This window comes from Gasterosteus aculeatus, chromosome 11 (genome assembly GCF_964276395.1).
Source record: "Gasterosteus aculeatus chromosome 11, fGasAcu3.hap1.1, whole genome shotgun sequence".
Lineage (NCBI taxonomy): Eukaryota > Metazoa > Chordata > Actinopteri > Perciformes > Gasterosteidae > Gasterosteus > Gasterosteus aculeatus.
This window is the reverse complement of record NC_135699.1, coordinates 18,237,937-18,256,548: the sequence shown is the minus strand read 5'-3', so window position 1 is coordinate 18,256,548 and position 18,612 is coordinate 18,237,937. Positions and strand designations below refer to the sequence as shown.

The following is an 18,612-nucleotide window of genomic DNA, read 5'->3' as shown; positions in this document are numbered from 1 at the left end:
TGCGCCACCACGACCATCGATTTTATACTGTGAAGCTGTAGATTTCTGTAACGCACAAACGGTTGAAGGGTTCAGCTTTTATTTTGGTAAATGTTGTCCTACTCATACTATGAGGTATTTGTCCTCATGTGAAAAAAAGTACAATCAATGGATATAAAAATATGAAATATTCGACATTTAAAAAGGAACAATAGGATGAAGAGAAAGTGAAAGATTCATTTTATTAATCTTCAGACGATGACGAGTTGTTTGACGCTTGAAAACCAACGAGACGATAAAAACAGCATGAAAAAGGAAACATTTTGAAAGGGAAATAAAATCGGAGCTAAATGAGTGCATTTTAACATTCAAGGTCCCTGCAGATGTGTTATGAATCACATCTGGTTATTAGTATACATTTCCTCTATTTACACAACTTTTTACAGATGAATTATTTTAAGATTTGACAGACGGTTCAGCAACTTATTTTCAGACAGGTTCTAAAAAAAAAAAGGGGTAAAATCTACAGAAGAGAAGGAAAGTTCACCTCCGGTGGCCCAACAGAGAATTACAACAACAAACTCAATCCAATTATTATAACTATCTGATTATTTAAAACAACAGTATTTAGTGTTGGCTATACGCGTGTGTGTACGCGCACACGCACACACACACACACACACAATTATATTTCTCTAAAACCTCAAAGTTTAGTCATACAGAACTAATCTCAGAAAAAAAGACTTATTTTACAAATAACTGCCAAAATATGATGTCATAGTTTACCGTTGTGATGCAAAAAAAAGGCAGGAAAACATTACGACTATAATTTGTTGAAAATTAAAGTAAATTATCAGGACAACAAAGGTTCAGGTTTTATAAACATTTTTATTTGTTTTCTGATACTTTACGTCTCTGCCTGAATCACCACGGATTCTCTAAATGAAGATAAACTCTGAGACTTTTTACTCTTTAAACGATACAAATGAAGAAAGTAAGAAACAAAGAAAACAACAAACACGTTTCACCGTATCGGCCTGAATGCTTTGCTTAAAGACACGTTGGTGGGGATTCAAACCTGCGAGCGAACCTATGACAGGAGGGGGGGTCTGTCCCCTTGGCCCGCGACGGTGCTCCTCACCGACCCTCCCGTCCCTGTGGAACACAAAACAAACCCGTGAGTACAACATGTACCTTTCAAGTGTAGTACAAAGTACTTCTGTGGAATCGTGCAGTACCTCGGATCACAGTAACAAGCGTCTTTCTCACCTGTAGGCGTCGGTCTGAGGTGAGGCGGAGTCAGCGTTCGGGGAGGGGGGGTCACTCCGAGGCGAAGTGCAGCTCCGGCGGGGGGGGCTTGACAGTGACGGGCTGCGAGGTGCGCCGGGGGGGCGACGGTTTGGGCTGCGCCTGCTGCTGCATGGTGTCGTAGTAGGTGACCCCTCCGTAGGTCACCTGGGCCTGAGCCTGAGACACGGGGGGACAAATTAACCTCTGTCCAGGAAGGAAGGACAGGTAGACACACAGGGGGGGGGGGGGAGGTCGATACCTGGGGGGTCGGGTACATCGTCGGGTACGGGAAGGTCATGACCCCCGGTGGAGGGTAGAACGGCGGCGGAAGCAGCTGTTGAGGTTGCCCCGGCGACAGGGAGACGGGCGGGCCCCCGTAGAGGGCGGGGTTAGCAATCGGGCCCCCTGATTGGTGCGGATGGAGACCTGAGGAGGACGTGAGTGAGAAGATGATGCAAGCTCATCCTTTAAAAGACTATCGGTGGGGGGAGGGCAGACTGACCAGGGTGGGGGAGGTGCATCTCAGGCTGGACCAGCATGCCTTGCGGCGGGATAGGGGCGGGGCCATCTCCATGGGTGTAGATTGGTCCTTGATACGACACTGAGGCAAAAAGTACATCATTTTAAAGAACTTCTGTTACCTCAAACTTTAGAGGAAAACAATGTACTAATATTTGACAAGCTGCCGTGTACTATGTTTAAAATGTTTCCCATGAATCAGAACCTGTGAACAGAGGCTGTTAATATGGAATTCGTTTGTATTGATCACGCAGAGGGGTTTGACTTCCTGCCATAACCGATCGACTCCCCTCTGCCGGTGGGCAGGAGGAGTCCTCCTCCATGACAGCATTCGATGAGATTACATTGAGAAGACAGCATGATGTGCAGAACTGATAGTGTCTCCAGACCAAAAGCCTTTTGATAATATAATCAGCGATATGATGGAGACGGTGATCTGCTGAGAGAAAAAGAAAAGAAAACTTGTTCTGAAGTAAATTAAACCGCGTTGGCTCCTTTGTTCATTGAGCCGAGCGGCGACTCGCTGGGTCACGTGACATCGGGAAAGTGTTCACAGCGCTTCACTTGTTCCACATCTTGTTATGTTACAGCTTTATTCCAAAATGGATTAAATTCATTATTTTCCTCAACATTCTACACACAACAACCCATAATGACAAAGTGAAAACTGTTTTTTGCAAATTTTTGAAAATCTGTTAAAAATAAAGAACGAACATGTACATAAGTATTCACAGCCTTTGCTCAATACTTGTTGAAGCACCTTTGGCAGCAACTACAGCCTCAAGTCTTCTTGGGTGTGATTCCACAAGCGTGGCACACCTGTTTCTGGGCAGGTTCTCCCGTTCTTCTTTGCAGAACCTCTCAAGTTCCATCAGGTTGGATGGGGAGCGTCGATGCAGCCATTTTCAGATCTCTCCAGAGATGTTCGATGGGGTTCAGGTCAGGGCTCTGGCTGCGCCACTCAAGGACATTCACAGAGTCCCGAAGCCACTCCTTTGTTACCTTGGCTGTGTGTTTCGGGTCGTTGTCCTGTTGGAAGATGAACCGTCGCCCCAGTCTGAGGTCCAGAGCGCGTTGGAGCATGTTTTCATCCAGGACGTCTCTGTACGTTGCTGCATTCATCTTTCCCTCAATCCTGACTCGTCTCCCAGTTCCTCCCGCTGAAAAACATCCCACAGCACGATGCTGCCACCACCATGCTTCACTGTAGGGATGGTATTGGCCAGGTGATGAGCAGTGCCTGGTTTCCTACAGACATGACGCTTGGCATTCAGGCCAAAGAGTTCAATCTTTGTTTCATCAGACGAGAGAATTTTGTTTCTCATGGTCGGAGTCCTTCAGGCGGGCTGTCATGTGCTTCTTACTGAGGATGGCTTCCGTCTGGCCACTCTACCAAACAGGCCTGATTTGTGGAGTGCTGCAGAGATGGTTGTCCTTCTGGAAGGTTCTCCTCTCTTCATAGAACTGGAGCTCTGTCAGAGTGACCATCGGGTTCCTGGTCCCCTCCCTGACTAAGGCCCTTCTCCCCCCATCGCTCAGTCTGGCTGGGCGGCCGACTCTAGGAAGAGTCCTGGTGGTTCCAAACGTCTTCCATTCCCGGATGATGGAGGCCACTGTGCTCATTGGGACTTTCAATGCTGCAGAAATCTTTCTGTACCCGTCGCCAGATCTGAGCCTCGATACAGTTCTGTCTCGGAGGTCTACAGATGATTCCTTGGACTTCATGGCTGGTTTATGCTCTGATATGTCAGCTGTGATACCTTTATACAGACAGGTGTGTGCCTTTCTTAATCATGTCCAATCAACTGAATTTAGCACACGTGGACTCCAATCAAGTTGTAGAAACATCTGAAGGATGATCAGTGGAAACAGGATGCACCTGAGCTCATGTTGAGCGTCATGACGAAGGCTGTGAATACTTATGTACATGTGATGTTTTCCTTCTTTATGTTTAACAGCAACAGTTTTCACTTTGTTGTGTGTAGAATGTTGAGGAAAATAATGAATTTAATCCATTTTGTAATAAGGCTGTAACATAACACAATGTGGTGAAGCGCTGTACATCCACTAGGGACACGCCCACTCAGTCCACACGTCATCACGCACGGGGGGGCAGACGTCTGCAGGAGCTCCAGGCCGGTGTGGCTCGGAGAAGATGTTCAGTGGCCTAAAGGATCTAAGAGAAGATGTCGTTCCGCTGGTATTTGTGACGCGTTCCAGAAGAGACTTCTGCACGTTGACTGCAGAGGTTGCGGAAAGGAACCCGGAGGCCGACTTACAGGCGCCGGGTTTAGAACTAGAACACAGACCAAGGCTGCGGCCAGTAGTTCATTTACTTATTTCTGTGTAGGTTTTAAATGACCAATACAAGTAGTATTGATCTGCCCGTGTGTGTGTGTGTGTGTGTGTGTTCTGGCCTTACTGGGCTCATAGTAGTGCCCCTCCATCACTCCAAGGTGCATGGGGGGGGGCGGGGGCTCCGGTGCCGCTCTCTGGCGCTGGGACGAGTAGCGCTTGGCCCGGTTGGGGCCGACGCCCATCTCCTCCATGGGGGGGAACTGAGGGGGGCTGCTGGGGATGTGGATGGTGCTGGGGAGGCCTGAGGATCAACGTCACTCATTATCATCAATGATCAGCAGGTCTTCAGATCATGAACACGTGCTGGAGGATCTTTACCGAAGACGACGAAGACTCACCTCTCATCTCAGAGCGGAAGTAGGAGGCGGGACTCTGACTCCAGCTTTGTCCCGTCAGACTGAGACGAGCGACGTCCTGGTCCAGCTCCGTCAGTGCCGCTGCTCCCCCCCCTCCCTGACCCGGCTCGTCTCCCGCCCAGCCTTTCCCCCCCGCCCCGCTGGGGGAGGAGGTGGCGGACTCCTCTACTGACGGTTGCTTGCTGCCCAGGTCAGCGGGTCGCGAGCGGGTCCTGCGAGCCAGAGCGTAGGACTTGCGCTCCGGGGGCCTCTCGGCGGGGGGAGAGGCCTCCCGAATGGTCGGCTGGTCGGAGGCGGCCAACCCTGACACGAATCGGTCGCCGACGCCCCCTCGCTGTTCCTGCTGCTGTCGCCGCGGTAACGCAGACGGGTAACCGCCCGGTTGAGACGCCGTCACGGCGTCCGGGGCCTGATCGCCGACCGCAGCGTCCTCGATGACCACGGAGGAGCCTCTCACCCCCCCGCGACCCCCCCTGACCGCCGGGCCCCGGTCCCCCGAGGGGTCGTAGGGGGCTTTGGGGCCCTGTCGTTCCCTGGGGGGCATCGGGGGCGTGTTGGATTCGTCATTCCTGTACTGGGGCGGGAGGGGGTGGGACTGTCTGCTTCGGGACGGCGGCAGTCTGGAGGGGTTGCTACTACGCTGGGGGAGGGAGGACAGGGGGGTCGGGGGTACGTGGCTAGACACGGGCGCCACTCCCCCCCGGTTCAGGCCTCCTCCTCCTCCTCCACTGTGCCAGGTCCGAACCGGTCGCTCTCCTCCTCCGTCCCTCCACCGCTTGTCTCTGCTGGGAGACAAACTCTGTCTGCAGGGACAAGAAGACAATCACCACTAGCAGAATGTCCTGCAGTCTTAATATGTCCAACGGTCTGCAAACGCATCATTTGAGCCTCAAAGCATAAAACTGACATTTCATTTGCACCAGAAACTGAAAACTAGGAAATCCTGATGAAAACACTGAAGGAAGAAGAGCTGCATCTTCTCCTGTGGCGGTGCGTTCACTGACCTCGGCCTGCGCTGTCGGTACGGCCGCTCCGCGGTGCCCCCCCCGTTCCGGATGTCGTAGCCGTAGATGGAGACGAGCTCCTCGCGGCTCTTCGGCGCCTGCTCCTCCTCCCTGAAGCGGTCGTGCTCCCAGCGACCCTCGTCCTTCCACAGCTTCCTGTTTCTGCCTTTGGGCCTGAGGGGAGGAGACAAGGAGAGGAGACCAGGAGAGGAGGAGACGAGTTGCTACCTGATCACAATCAAGGAGCGCTGACAAATATTCATCCGATATTTCCCTGTTTTTAACTTTAAAAGCGTCAGTTCTGGGATCTACGGTTGAGAAGTCAATTCATTGGTATGATGGCGACGCACCGCTCCTCCTCCTGGGCGTGGCCTCTCACGTCGTGCTCAAAGAACAGACCCTTCCTCGGGATGTACGCCGGGTTCTTCCGGTCCTCGTCGTCATCCAGCTTCTGACCGGGTTTCCCCGCAGCTTTTGTCTCAGGGCCGTCTGTGGACTCCTGTGTGAGAGCAAACCAACCAACCGCAGTTTATGTCCATGTATCAACCTATGTGTTCTTTTTCTTTGTGTTAAAAGCAAAGTGCGCCCCCTACAGGTGAGGCGGCGCTCCTATAAGTTGGTGGAGAAACGTGTCTTTGACCTCGGCCCTGTGACTACACTTGATGGTGATTTGCATCATCAGGCATCCAAACAATTACAACTCATCTTTCTCTCAGGTTTTTTATTTAAAATAAATAACAAGTGAACTAGAAACTGCTCCTGGTTTCCTGTTCGGAGGCGAAGCCACGAGTCAGACAACAACAACACGAGTTTTAACAACACGGCAGATTATGAAAATTCCACTTTTTTAGTTTGTCTACAGACAGAAAAACAACCCACCGTATGTTCTGGTTCCTGTACGTCAGAAACGTCATGCTGGAGTGAGTGAGGATGAACTTATTCTCTTGTCACAACGAAGTCTAAGAACCCTTTCATACAGATTCATAAATGGGTTTGCTGTTGTGTTTTTTAATTGATGGAATCTCCTCTGCCTTGAGATTAAATCATTTCTTTCAGATGAAAGTACACAAGTACCCAACTGATAGTTTAAAATAACCAAAACAAGTTCTTCTCTCAGCTTGAAAGCTTTTCTTCCTGAATTAAATTAAATAAGATGATCTTCATCTGTACTTTTTCTAGGGCGTTTATTGTTAAGCGCAGCAGGTTGCTAGGCAACAGAAGCAGGGGAGGTAGCTGAAGGCTACAAGGATGCCGTCTAGCGACTTGAGACACAGCTTTCATCTAAAGGTCTCATTTAAAATCTTATTCTACAAAAAGAGACCATTTCCTGTCAGAGTCGCTTCTACTTCCTGTGGTGGTTCTGTTTCCATTGAGGACAAAGTCGTCCGCTTGGTCTCACCTGTCCGTCTCCGCTCTGTCTCTCGCCAGCCAGGTTCTCGTTGTCCTCTGCTTTGCGCTCCTCTTTACTGTCGTCGTCACCTCCTCCTCCTTGCTGTTCCTCTTCCTCCTCCTCCTCCTCCTCCTCCTCCACCTCCTCTTCCCCCTTTTCCTCTTCTTCACCCTTCTCCTCCTCTTCACCCTCAGTCAGCACCGCTACTTCCACCAGCTTCTGCTGCGTCTCCTCCACCGTAGCCGGGCCGTCGGCAGCGGGCGGCGTGGCCTCGCCGGCCGGAGCCTCTTCGTCGCTGTACTGCTCGGCCTCCTCCTCCTCCTCGGCTCCCTGAGGGGAGGCGGCTTTTAACTCAAAGGACAAACTCCTCCTTGGATTCTTCATTAAGTGGAGGACATCTACTAAATACATTGAACCTCATTTCTTACTTCAAATTGCTCATGCGTGGTTTTTATTTCACCATCATCTCTTTGTTTAACAATATACATTCAGTAAATTCAAAAACCTGAAACAAAAACTTGTTTTAAGTTTGAATACAAATGATATTTACCTGCTTGATAACATAAGGAGAAGCAAGCAGCCCTCTAAACACTTGAACTCTGATTCTTTTGGTGATGATTAAGTGAATCTATTCAAACACGGCGCGTATATATCTGATGAGGATTCGGTGCCACCGGCTCCACACATTGATGCTTTACCTCTGAATGGGATCCGTTTTCTTCTGGATCAGCGCTGTCGTAGTCCGAGAGCACAGCTGGAAAACAGACATGTGAGCTGAGCCGTGTCCCACTAGCATGTTGAGCTGCTGTCCACATTAGCATAGCATTAAAGACTACGGCTAGCTTCACTGGCATGTGTTCTAGAAGCTTTACCTTCTCCGACTCCATCTTCACTCTCCTGCAAAGGGAAAAAAACAAGCGTTGAATGTGGTGAATCAGCAGCTAATAGTTAACATTCACACAGCAAAGTTGACTCAATGCGTTTAATCATCATCATCATAACACACGTTTGCTGCTGTTGTTTCTTTGAATGAAGCAGTAATTAGTATTTTAGACCACTGATTGCATACAAGTGGGAAGGAGTGAAATGATAAAATAAAGAATTTAACTGCACGAGGAAGAAGCTTCGGCCGAGTGAGAAGTTGTTTAGTTTGGGTTTGAGAATAAAAACATAATGAAAAGGGTTAAAATAATACAAATATGCATTCAAACCGCATGTCGAAAGTACACCTGAGGCAAATGATATTGATATATTAGTACTTTTAATAGTATTTAGATTTGTACTGCAAGTTGGAATTATTACTGTGTGGTATTAGTACTTTTACTGGAACATAGTATTACTACTGGTACAGTGAAAGCCCCCCGTTAGAGGGGCCTCGGCGGGGCCTGGCCGGGTGCGGAGCACCGAACCCAGCAGCCGGGTGGAAACACCGCTGGCGAGCGGTACCGAGCCGGTGTTGTGGCTAAAACGTGCAGTCGCGTAAACGCGTTCCAACTGGCGCCTTTCCGTCCGCGCTCCTCGGCGAGCGACAACCGGACGCCGAGGCGAGCTGCTGGGCCCGTGGCCGTTAACCGCACTTGGCCCAGAGGAAGAGAACTAGTTTAAACGGCCGCGGTAAACGTCCCCGGGAGACCGAGCCGTCAGCCCCGCGAGCTAACGCGAGCTAGCTACTCACACACTCCGACTCCGCCTCGACTTTAGGCTCGACCCGGGCCGGCGCCACCTCCGGCGGTTCGGGATCCCTCACGCGGCTCTTGGCCGCCGTCGGGGACCCGGACCTCCCGCTGTCCGAACCAGAACCAGACTCGTCGTCGTCCTCGCTGTCCTGGGACGCGCGCCTCCTCCGTCGCCGCCGGTCCGCCATCTTAGATCTCGAATGGTTGCAAACCGGAAGCGGGTGAGGCATTGTGGGTAGCGGAGTTCTTCTTCTCTGCGAATTCAGACTCCTGCTTATTCTGTATCTGGTGCCGCCTGTTGGAATCACTGTTTAAATTAGCACGAAGAGAAGTATTCAGATCCTCTAAGTACTTGTTCCAGTACTATACATAATTAAGGTATATAGTACTTCATGTTGTTAGAGTAAAATGTTTCACTATCATATCCGTTTGTGGATTAATATTCCTGCTACATTGTTAATGTAACTTAATACTGTTATATACTTCATATGCTGTAAACGTTAATAAATAAAACAAATTATAGGAACATTTCTTCTGAAATTTAAGTTTCTCATTGAGTGCAATTTCTGTAGTTTTTCTTCAAATCTTTCCACACTAGAGATAATTATAATAAAAGTATTTTAGTGCCATACTTCTTATTTGTATATATTTTTTTAAAAGTTTACACGTTCCGTCAACAGAGAACTGAGCGTTTGTTTAAAATGAGCAGTGGCGACAAACAGCAGGATTTAATGTTCTTTATGTAGAAACATAAGGCAGAGAAGGACAGACGGAATGAAATAAACACGCAGGTCAAGTAGCAGAAAACAGGGATCTTTGGCCGTCAGCTTGTACGACTTTCTTAGGCACAATAAGCCGTCTTCATGGCCACAAGTAAACCTCTGATTCTCCTTCTTTTGACGAGAGAAAAGTGCAAAAAGGGTCACATGGGAAGGGAGCGCCTGGCTCACGTCTCACTTTAGATTATATTCTGTCAGTTAAACGTTTGGTTTCATTTATAGTGTCGCAGTTCTACAGTTTTCCGATGACGACAGATTAAGATGCACTTTGTAGGATCTGACATTTAGCAAACCCATCGAGCACATCTGTGAATAAAAAAGGCACATTGTTTTGCTTTAAAAAGTGAACACATGCAACATTCAGAGCCTGCGAGCTAACAGCGCTAACGGATGGTCGTGATCTAAAATGCCACACAAGAACGCTTAAGTCGGCCTTCAGAAAGACGGAGAGAATCTGTTGAGGTTTACTTTTGGACAATCTATTCCCCACGTCTCCCCCTCTCCCCGTCTTCTCACTGCATCTCCCCCTGACCCGACAGCGCCCCCAGCAGGCCGTTTGCGGTGGTGAACAGGTTAATGGGCGACGACCCGTCCGTGATGAGAGTCGACTTCAGGCCCAGAGCCTGCAGCATCTTCACCTGGAGGACGAGAAGAAGTCAGTTAGAGGTGTTGAGTTTAAGATGCTAGTAGCAGTACTACTACTCACAGTACTGGTAGTAGTAGTAGTAGTAGTAGTGGTAGTACCTGCAGCTCAGGCCCGGCTCTGGCGATCTCCTTCAGCGTGTCGCTGCCCAGGCTCTCCACCAGTTGACTGAAGCGCTGACTCTCAATGTGAGCCAGGTTCTTCTGCTTGTCCACGTCCAGATTGTCCATCTGCTTCTTGTAGCTCAGCTCCTGCTCACGGGCCTTCGCCAGGCGCTGAAGCTCCGCCTCCTGTGATCACACATACATACACGGGGTCGTTTAGACCCGTTTACACGAGTGAGCGTTACGCTGAAGGGTGGGACAGGAATGTGGGACGTACCGCCTCGATGCTCTGAGCTTCGGCCTTCAGTTTGGCCTCGTTCACCGCCGCCTCGCCCTGAATACGAGCCGCCTCGGCGCGAGACTGAGCTTCGGCGGTGGCGGCTCCTGTGCTCTCCACCGCAGCACTGACCAACACGGGAGAAGCAGAGCTCACTTCAGTACTTTATATCCATGTGGCACCAGGACAATACACGCCGACCCCGCGGCTACCTGAGCGCCTCCAGCTCCAGCAGCTCCTTCCTGGCTCGCTCAGCCTGGGCCTGGTCGCTGATCCTCTGCCTCTCCAGCTTCCCCCGGGCCTCCTGCTCCAGGCGCTCCGCCTCGTGGCTGCCGGCAGAAGACACACAGTCAAGGATGTTATTGGGAGTAGATTGTGAGCGGCGTAGACTGTGGCCGACGTAGACTGTGAGCGACGTAGACTGTGAGCGACGTAGACTGTGAGCGACGTAGACTGTGAGCGACGTAGACAGTGAGCGGCGTAGACAGTGAGCGACGTAGACAGTGAGCGACGTAGACAGTGAGCGACGTAGACTGTGGCCGACGTAGACTGTGGCCGACGTAGAATGTGAGCGACGTAGACTGTGAGCGACGTAGACTGTGGCCGACGTAGACTGTGAGCGACGTAGAATGTGAGCGACGTAGACTGTGAGCGACGTAGACTGTGAGCGACGTAGACTGTGAGCGACGTAGAATGTGAGCGGCGTAGACTGTGAGCGGCGTAGAATGTGAGCGGCGTAGACTGTGAGCGGCGTAGACTGTGGCCGACGTAGAATGTGAGCGACGTAGAATGTGAGCGGCGTAGACTGTGAGCGGCGTAGACTGTGGCCGACGTAGACTGTGAGCGGCGTAGACTGTGGCCGACGTAGACTGTGAGCGGCGTAGACTGTGGCCGACGTAGACTGTGAGCGACGTAGACTGTGGCCGACGTAGACTGTGGCCGACGTAGACTGTGAGCGACGTAGACTGTGAGCGACGTAGACTGTGAGCGACGTAGACTGTGGCCGACGTAGACTGTGGCCGACGTAGACTGTGAGCGACGTAGACTGTGAGCGACGTAGACTGTGGCCGACTTAGAATGTGAGCGACTTAGAATGTGAGCGACTTAGAATGTGAGCGACTTAGAATGTGAGCGACTTAGAATGTGAGCGACTTAGAATGTGAGCGACTTAGAATGTGAGCGACTTAGAATGTGAGCGACTTAGAATGTGAGCGACTTAGAATGTGAGCGACTTAGAATGTGACGTAGACTGTGAGCGACGTAGAATGTGACGTAGACCGTGGCCGACGTAGACCGTGAGCGACGTAGACTGTGAGCGACGTAGACCGTGAGCGACGTAGACCGTGACGTAGACTGTGAGCGACGTAGACTGTGAGCGACGTAGACTGTGAGCGACGTAGACTGTGAGCGGCGTAGACCGTGACGTAGACTGTGAGCGACGTAGACTGTGAGCGACGTAGACTGTGAGCGACATAGACTGTGAGCGGCGTAGACTGTGAGCGGCGTAGACTGTGGCCGACGTAGACTGTGGCCGACGTAGACTGTGGCCGACGTAGACTGTGGCCGACGTAGACTGTGAGCGACTTAGAATGTGACGTAGACTGTGAGCGACGTAGAATGTGACGTAGACCGTGGCCGACGTAGACCGTGAGCGACGTAGACTGTGAGCGACGTAGACCGTGACGTAGACTGTGAGCGACGTAGACCGTGAGCGACGTAGACCGTGACGTAGACTGTGGCCGACGTAGACTGTGGCCGACGTAGACTGTGAGCGACGTAGAATGTGACCGACGTAGAATGTGACCGACGTAGACTGTGGCCGACGTAGACTGTGGCCGACGTAGACTGTGAGGGACGTAGACTGTGAGCGACGTAGACTGTGAGCGACGTAGACTGTGGCCGACGTAGAATGTGACCGACGTAGAATGTGACCGACGTAGACTGTGATCAATGTGAAATGTGATTGAGTGGGACATCGGACCGGGCGGCGGCCTCCTGGGAGTTGGTGGTGATCTCGATGGCCAGCTGCACGCTCTTCTGCAGGGCGTCCCGTGTCCTCTGGTCCACGGGCTCCACAGACTGGATGTCCACGCTGCTGATCATCAGGTTGTTCTGGCTGAAGCGAAGGTTGGGACGAACCGCCAGCTTGTCGTCGAAGCCGAACACGGCCGAGCAGATGATCCGGTTGGAGTTCTGTCAACGAGAAGCATCTTGGATGTCACTTAATAATATGCTTAATAATGCGCTTAACTTGAGTCTTTCTTTCCCAGTCAGACGACTTGAGTTACTTTAAGATGATTGTACTCACAAAACAGACAGAAAACGTGATGTTTTTCTTTATTAATCAACTCACATTCTTTAACTGCAGGTTGTTTACGCTGAACAGAGCATTTCCTGTGTGTGAGGAGTCCTTGTTAAGTATGCTCCTTCTCACTATATAGAATACGGACCTTGTGGAAGTCGTCGAACTGCACAGACGCTACAGCTCCTCGCACCCGGGAGGCGATGGCTTTGCAGGAATCTCCCACGAAGTCGGGGACTGAAAACAAAGCCGCCGCATCGGCCGAGCTCACCGGGAACTTCACGTCAAAGTGCCTGGAGAGGAAGACACCTTCGACGTGAGCGGAGGATTCATCAGGGAACAGTACGCGCAGAAGAAAGAGGAGCTTCAGTTTAGAGGTCCGACCGGGACCACCCGAGTCCTGGTTCCTACCACCACCAGCCGCACAAAGCCCCGCCCAGCTGCTGCCAGATGTGTGGCGGTTACCAGTTGTAGGAGAGCTGCAGCTGAAGGCGGGCGTGGTCAGCGGTCTCGATGGTGATGACATCGGTGAAGAAGTCGGGCCCCAGCAGCAGGCAGATGGCCTTGATGACGTTGGCCCTCTTGGGTTTGTCCCCGGAGAGCGACAGCATGGTGAACTGCTCGTCAGGTCCCAACATCACCATCTCCGGTCCAAACAGCACCCTGGAGACAGGACCAGAACCCCAGCGTCAGCCCCGCCGCGTTACACCACCATCTCAGGTCCAACAGCCCCCCCCCCCCCCATCACCCCCACCTGGCCGCCTTCTCCCTGTAGTCGTACACCTGCACGGCGGCGTTGTGGGGGACCCGGTAGGAGACCACCCTGGTCTTGTCCCTCGGGAGGCCCTGTCCGGTTCTGGTGCGGTCGGAGCGGTCGGCCAGCGGGTCCAGATTGGAAGCCAGCAGGGCCTCCACGTTGGGGGGGAGCTCCTTGGGCCACAGCTCCTCGTCCTGGGTCAGCATGTAGGTGTGACCGATGACAGCGCGCACCTGGGACACGGTGGATTCATTGTATTCTTTTATTGTCGTATCGACAACTCCTTGTTTTCCAACATTATTAATAATACACAATAAATAAACTACGATAAGGAGTCTACATTATAAATATCATATGATGTATAGTCGCCCTGTTTAAGCTCACGTTTAGTCTTTAGAGAGGAGATGAACTAAGAAGGCGATTGTATCACTTTTACCTCTTGAATTATATTTTTGGTCAGTTGCTTCATGTTTGTTTGCCAGCGACACTAAAACATTTCTACAACAATGTTATTTGTTTAAAAATAATAAAACAATATAAATGAAATAAAACATTTTAAACATAGTTTCCCCACCTTCCCCGTCTTGATGTCCCTGACGTAGATGCCTTCGTTCTCGTCCAATGGGATTGCTTGTCGTCTCAGCACCACCTCCACAGCGGCGGGGGGGACGTACTCCAGGGGGCCGCGCAGCATCCAGCGGTCGCCAGGGCGACGGAGGACGTCGCACCTCCGCGAGCGCTTTGCCCTCTCACGCTCCTCTTCCTCCTCCTCCTCCTCTTCCTCACACTGGCAAAGAGAGAAGCGTTAACGTGGCGATGCATTGGAGAGGTGGAGTGGGAGGAGGAGCAAGAGATGGAGGAGAGTCTGCTTCTACAAACTGTCAACAAAGCTGCATTCTGTGTAGTGACCAGCAGGGGGCGACTCCTCTGCTCCCATAGACGTCTATGAGGAAATGACTCTACTTCTCTGTAGTGACCAGCAGGGGGCGACTCCTCTGCTCCCATAGACGTCTATGAGGAAATGACTCTACTTCTCTGTAGTGACCAGCAGGGGGCGACTCCTCTGCTCCCATAGACGTCTATGAGGAAATGACTCTACTTCTCTGTAGTGACCAGCAGGGGGCGACTCCTCTGCTCCCATAGACGTCTATGAGGAAATGACTCTACTTCTCTGTAGTGACCAGCAGGGGGCGACTCCTCTGCTCCCATAGACGTCTATGAGGAAATGACTCTTCTCTACTTCTCTCTTGATTTATGGTCAAGAGAGTCAGCATATGGTCACTTCCTGTTCACTGGGTGATAGAAACAAGACTTAGGAGCGTTGCTCAGGGCGTGATGCTGGTTGCATCAGCGCCTGTAACATAAGAGGTTAAAGAGCCCCCCCCCCCCGCTGCCTTAAACATAAATACCTGAGGCTCTGCAACAGGTGAGCCAAACAATCAGGAGACAGGTGCGGTCGAGGACTTTAACCGTCGGCCACAGACACACCTGTTTGTTTTATCAAACATGCCCTTTGAGAGCAACCGGTTGCACGAGGCTAACAAAGCATCACATGACAAACAGACCCCCCCCCTTTACTCCCGTGATGTCACAGGACCGTCTGTGCCGTGTTTAGCGACTTACAATGAGGGCATTTGTATATTGTGTGTCTCACTTTCATCCTTTTTCAGTCTATATTAATATTATTTATTCCCTCACCTGCTCGCTGTCATTGAACGCCTCTACGGCTCTCAGCACCAGACCCTCCTCCTCCGACAGCACGTACACGTCCTGGATGCCGCTTTCAAGGTGCTCGCCTGGCTGCAGGAAAAACGAGCGCTCGCCCTGAGGAAGAGAAAGAGAAGACAGGATGAGATATAGAAGAGAATCCTTTATTGGTCTTAGTGGAGGATTTACATCAGCGTGAAGTGCAATTAAGAGACATAGTGAGAGGAAACACCATCGAGACAACATAAATAATCCATTAAGATGTAAAGAACAGCAATAAAAATGCACAACTACGGAAGTATGATATACACAGACAGAATAACTATTACAACCGTGTATTTATAGTGAAAAGTTAAATTACACATGGAGACATTTATTTGCTTTCAGTTGCTTTCATATTTTTGGAAGTTGCTGATTTCAACAAAGATTTTTTAGTTCAACATTAAAACGGCTGAAAACATGAACGTATCTTAAAGATCCAAAAGTGACTTATATACGTGACACACACACGTCATCAGAACCCCTCCTCACCTTCACCACCCTCTTCTGACCCAGTTGAGGTTTCCCATCGGCGCCGACTGGGTCCAGAATGACGCAGTACTGCCGGCTGCTCAGCGTGGTCACCTCCACCACCCCCACCACCTCCTCCGCCACCGCCGGGATGTGGGCCTCCCGCTCCGCCATGGTGACAAGCCACTCCTCCCCCGTGCGCCGGTCCCGCCCCCCGGCGTCCTTGAAGGAGCGCAGGGCACGAACGTGGAGCGCTTTCTGGGGAAGGGGGGGTATTAAAGTACTTAATAATATAAAAAGGAAATCGGAGGTCATCAGGAGCTGCAGCAGAGTTCAGTCTCTACACGTCGGCATTTCTGCATCTTTTTTCATTCGATTTCTGAGACTTTGACAAATGAACAGATTTTATTGGCGGTGGATGATGATGACGTTTGAGTCATCATCTGGGTCTTGCTCCAGTGACGGTCCTCTGAATCGCCCACTCACCTTGTCTGTCAAGATGAAAGCGTTCACAATGTCGAGGACTTCTTCGTGGGCTCCTGGAAGGTAAGCCCCCACCTTACTGACCAGCCACTCCTCACCTGCAGCACACGCACAGTTATTATCAACTATTACTGAAGTAACTGGATTAAAGCACAGTAAAAGTGTTACCGTGACTCCGCCCCCTCATGGCTGTTACCCGTGACTCCGCCCCCTAATGTGTGTTACCCGTGACTCCGCCCCCTCATGAGAGCTAACTGACTCCACCCCCTGGTGTGTGTGTTACCTGTGACCCGGCGGACCCCCTCTCGGTCCACCCCCTCCTTGCGAGCCCTCAGTCTGATGGCCTGGTTCTCTCGGATCACCGTGGCCTTGATGGTCTCCAGCACGGCCACCTCTTTCCTGGGGATGTAGGTCCCTGAGACCAGGAAGAGGTGCATGAGGAGATGATAAGCAGAGATACGATGGATGCATCTCCTGTTTGATAAAAACTCACCTGGTCCCTCAAACAGCCACTCGTCTCCTGCCACCCTCTTGACTCCTCCCACCTCCTCAAAGTCCAGCAGAGCCTGGAGACGCAGCGCCGTGTCTGGATACACGATCTGCAGAGGAGTCACGTTCTGGAGGAGAAAGCTGCACGTTAGCTACATGCATGATCAATGACTTCCATCCAAAGGACCAATGATCAATGCTTTAATGTGATCAATGTAGTTTACATTTAATTAATGACTAATATGAGCAACGTGATCTAAAGAATAAAATGTAAAGATATTTCCCAAACGGGTCAAATAAAAACATTAAAACGTAAAACACAACGGACATTCCTGTCCGCAAGTGATGAACAATAAAGGTTTGTACAAAGGGGGCGGGGCCTGTGCCTACCTGCTGGACCTCCTCTCCTGGGTACAGGGGGAACGGGTCCTGCGTGAGGCGGATCTCCAGGTCGGCGTGGCGAAGTTTAGCCTGACCCGATTGGTCAAAACGGACCTGCTGGTCATCACCACGAGCAACCGGGTTGATGACCACGCAGTAGTGACGAGGCGGAACCATGATCATCCGGACCGGAGAGAACAGGACCCTGAGGATGGAAAGGTCCATCAATCATCAGTCTGAGAGCACGCTGCTGCTTCCTGCTGGAGTGAGGTTCCTTTTTAAGGGTCCTACTAAGGTTCCTCTAGCGGTTCCTTTCAACGGTTGATTTCAAATGGTCCCTTCAGAGGTTCTTTCTCTGTTTACTTCCAAGGTTCCTTCTAAGGTTCCTTCTACTGGTTCCTATTTAAGTTTCCTCCTAAAACTTCCTTGTCACGGTTCCCTCTGAGGTTCTTTCCCAAAGGCGCCTTCTAAAGGTTCCTTCTGAGGTTACTGGCTCCTTTCTAGCGGTTCATCCTGCTGGTTGTTTTTTTAGGTTATTTCTGAGGTTCCTCCTGAAGGTCCCTTTTATGACGGTTCCTTCTAGCGTTCCCGAACAGATCATTTTAAGGGTTCTTGACCTCTCGTTGTCCTGCCGGATGTAGGTGAGCGGTCCGATCTCCACCCGGGCGATGTTGGTGTTCTGGTCCAACACATGGATGTAGTGGTGGGGGGGAATGCGGATGATGGAGGCCTCCATCAGAACCTCCGTTCCTCGGGTTCCTCCCTTCTGAGACATGATGCAGGATAGAAGCTGCAGAGACAGAAGGGAACTTTACATTCAGTTCACCAGCAGTCAACTGTAGAACTTCATCACTGCTAGTACTTGAGTACTACTAGTCCTAGCATGACTAAGTACTAGTTACCAGTCCTTCATTACTCTACATCCATCTATATGTAGATCATGATGAATATGATGGAGGAGGAGGTGGGAGGAGGAACTACCCCCTCCATCAGCTCAGGTGTTTCCCCCTCCTACTTCCTGCTCACGCGCCCTCAGGAGCCTCTGGGCGCCTCCCACCAGGTACTTCCGACATCTGAAGAGCTTCTTCCGGTTTGAGGAGCTTCGAGCAGCAGCTTGACTGCGTCGTTTGAGGAGCAGCCTGACAGCTGACAGCCGCCTCAACACAAACTCTCCCTTTATGCAAACTTGCGGCATTTAAATAAGACGGCGCTCCAACGTACATTTGGTGCTAAACGCAGCGAATCAGAAGCCAACGAGCTGCTGAAGCGGAGTGAAGGTTCTGCTCGGAGGACCAGACGTTCTGTTCCTCTGAACGTTCGGTCTGTCGAACGTTTCAACCGTCGAGACGCTTTGCGGGGAACGCGAGCGGAGTTCTTACCTCGTCCGTAGGCAGTCAGGCGGGTCTGGTTCCCCCGGTGGAACGTCAGGAACCACCCAGACCGCTGAGGGGCGTGTCTAGCGGAAGTAGGCGTTGGAAGTCACGTGGTTTACCGACAGACGCAGCGCTGCGTCACCCTGAAACCGGCCACGTGTCACAGTAGACGTGCTGACGTCACCTAATGATGCAGCAGTGTCACAGTCAAATTAATATGTCATCATTTGCAAAT

General features: G+C 51.1%; 2 protein-coding genes across 3 annotated transcripts; both read right to left on the bottom strand.

Moving 5' to 3' along the window:
* Window positions 1-847: 847 nt before the first annotated feature.
* Window positions 848-8,861, bottom strand: casc3 (casc3 exon junction complex subunit). The gene is made up of 12 exons (XM_078084269.1): window positions 8,572-8,861; window positions 7,769-7,793; window positions 7,595-7,650; window positions 6,906-7,226; window positions 5,857-6,005; window positions 5,507-5,680; window positions 4,485-5,305; window positions 4,211-4,387; window positions 1,772-1,870; window positions 1,529-1,695; window positions 1,249-1,446; window positions 848-1,134 (listed from the first exon to the last, which is right to left on the bottom strand). The coding sequence occupies exons 1-11, from the start codon at window positions 8,800-8,802 to the stop codon at window positions 1,300-1,302; spliced, it is 2,367 nt and encodes a 788-aa protein (XP_077940395.1). The 5' UTR covers window positions 8,803-8,861; the 3' UTR covers window positions 848-1,134; window positions 1,249-1,299.
* A 434-nt stretch (window positions 8,862-9,295) lies between these two features.
* Window positions 9,296-18,549, bottom strand: mvp (major vault protein). 2 transcript variants are annotated; one of them, XM_078084264.1, is made up of 17 exons: window positions 18,384-18,549; window positions 17,622-17,794; window positions 17,014-17,209; window positions 16,628-16,751; window positions 16,418-16,549; window positions 16,138-16,232; window positions 15,673-15,909; window positions 15,133-15,258; window positions 14,009-14,221; window positions 13,432-13,667; window positions 13,143-13,340; window positions 12,826-12,970; window positions 12,357-12,568; window positions 10,588-10,704; window positions 10,376-10,502; window positions 10,096-10,284; window positions 9,296-9,989 (listed from the first exon to the last, which is right to left on the bottom strand). In XM_078084264.1, exons 2-17 carry the CDS (start codon window positions 17,777-17,779, stop codon window positions 9,864-9,866), a joined length of 2,631 nt encoding a protein of 876 aa, XP_077940390.1. In that variant the 5' UTR covers window positions 17,780-17,794; window positions 18,384-18,549; the 3' UTR covers window positions 9,296-9,863. The 2 variants fall into 2 exon arrangements, with proteins under 2 accessions (XP_077940390.1, XP_077940391.1); XM_078084265.1 differs by having other exon boundaries at window positions 18,226-18,454.
* Window positions 18,550-18,612: the final 63 nt, after the last annotated feature.

What these genes read in the sequence shown, in the direction of transcription:
- casc3 (XM_078084269.1), bottom strand. Translation starts at nt 8,802, where the DNA reads ATGCCTCACCCGCTTCCGGTTTGCAACCATTCGAGATCTAAGATGGCG. An exon ending in TCGAGGCGGAGTCGGAGTGT is followed by an intron (nt 7,794 to 8,571) that starts GTGAGTAGCTAG and finishes TTCCCTTTGCAG; the next exon opens with GAGAGTGAAGATGGAGTCGG. An exon ending in AAAACGGATCCCATTCAGAG is followed by an intron (nt 7,227 to 7,594) that starts GTAAAGCATCAA and finishes GCCTCCCCTCAG; the next exon opens with GGAGCCGAGGAGGAGGAGGA.
- mvp (XM_078084264.1), bottom strand. Translation starts at nt 17,779, where the DNA reads ATGTCTCAGAAGGGAGGAACCCGAGGAACGGAGGTTCTGATGGAGGCC. An exon ending in CTGGAGCTGGAGGCGCTCAG is followed by an intron (nt 10,503 to 10,587) that starts GTAGCCGCGGGG and finishes CGTGTTGGTCAG; the next exon opens with TGCTGCGGTGGAGAGCACAG. An exon ending in AAGCTCAGAGCATCGAGGCG is followed by an intron (nt 10,285 to 10,375) that starts GTACGTCCCACA and finishes GTGTGATCACAG; the next exon opens with GAGGCGGAGCTTCAGCGCCT.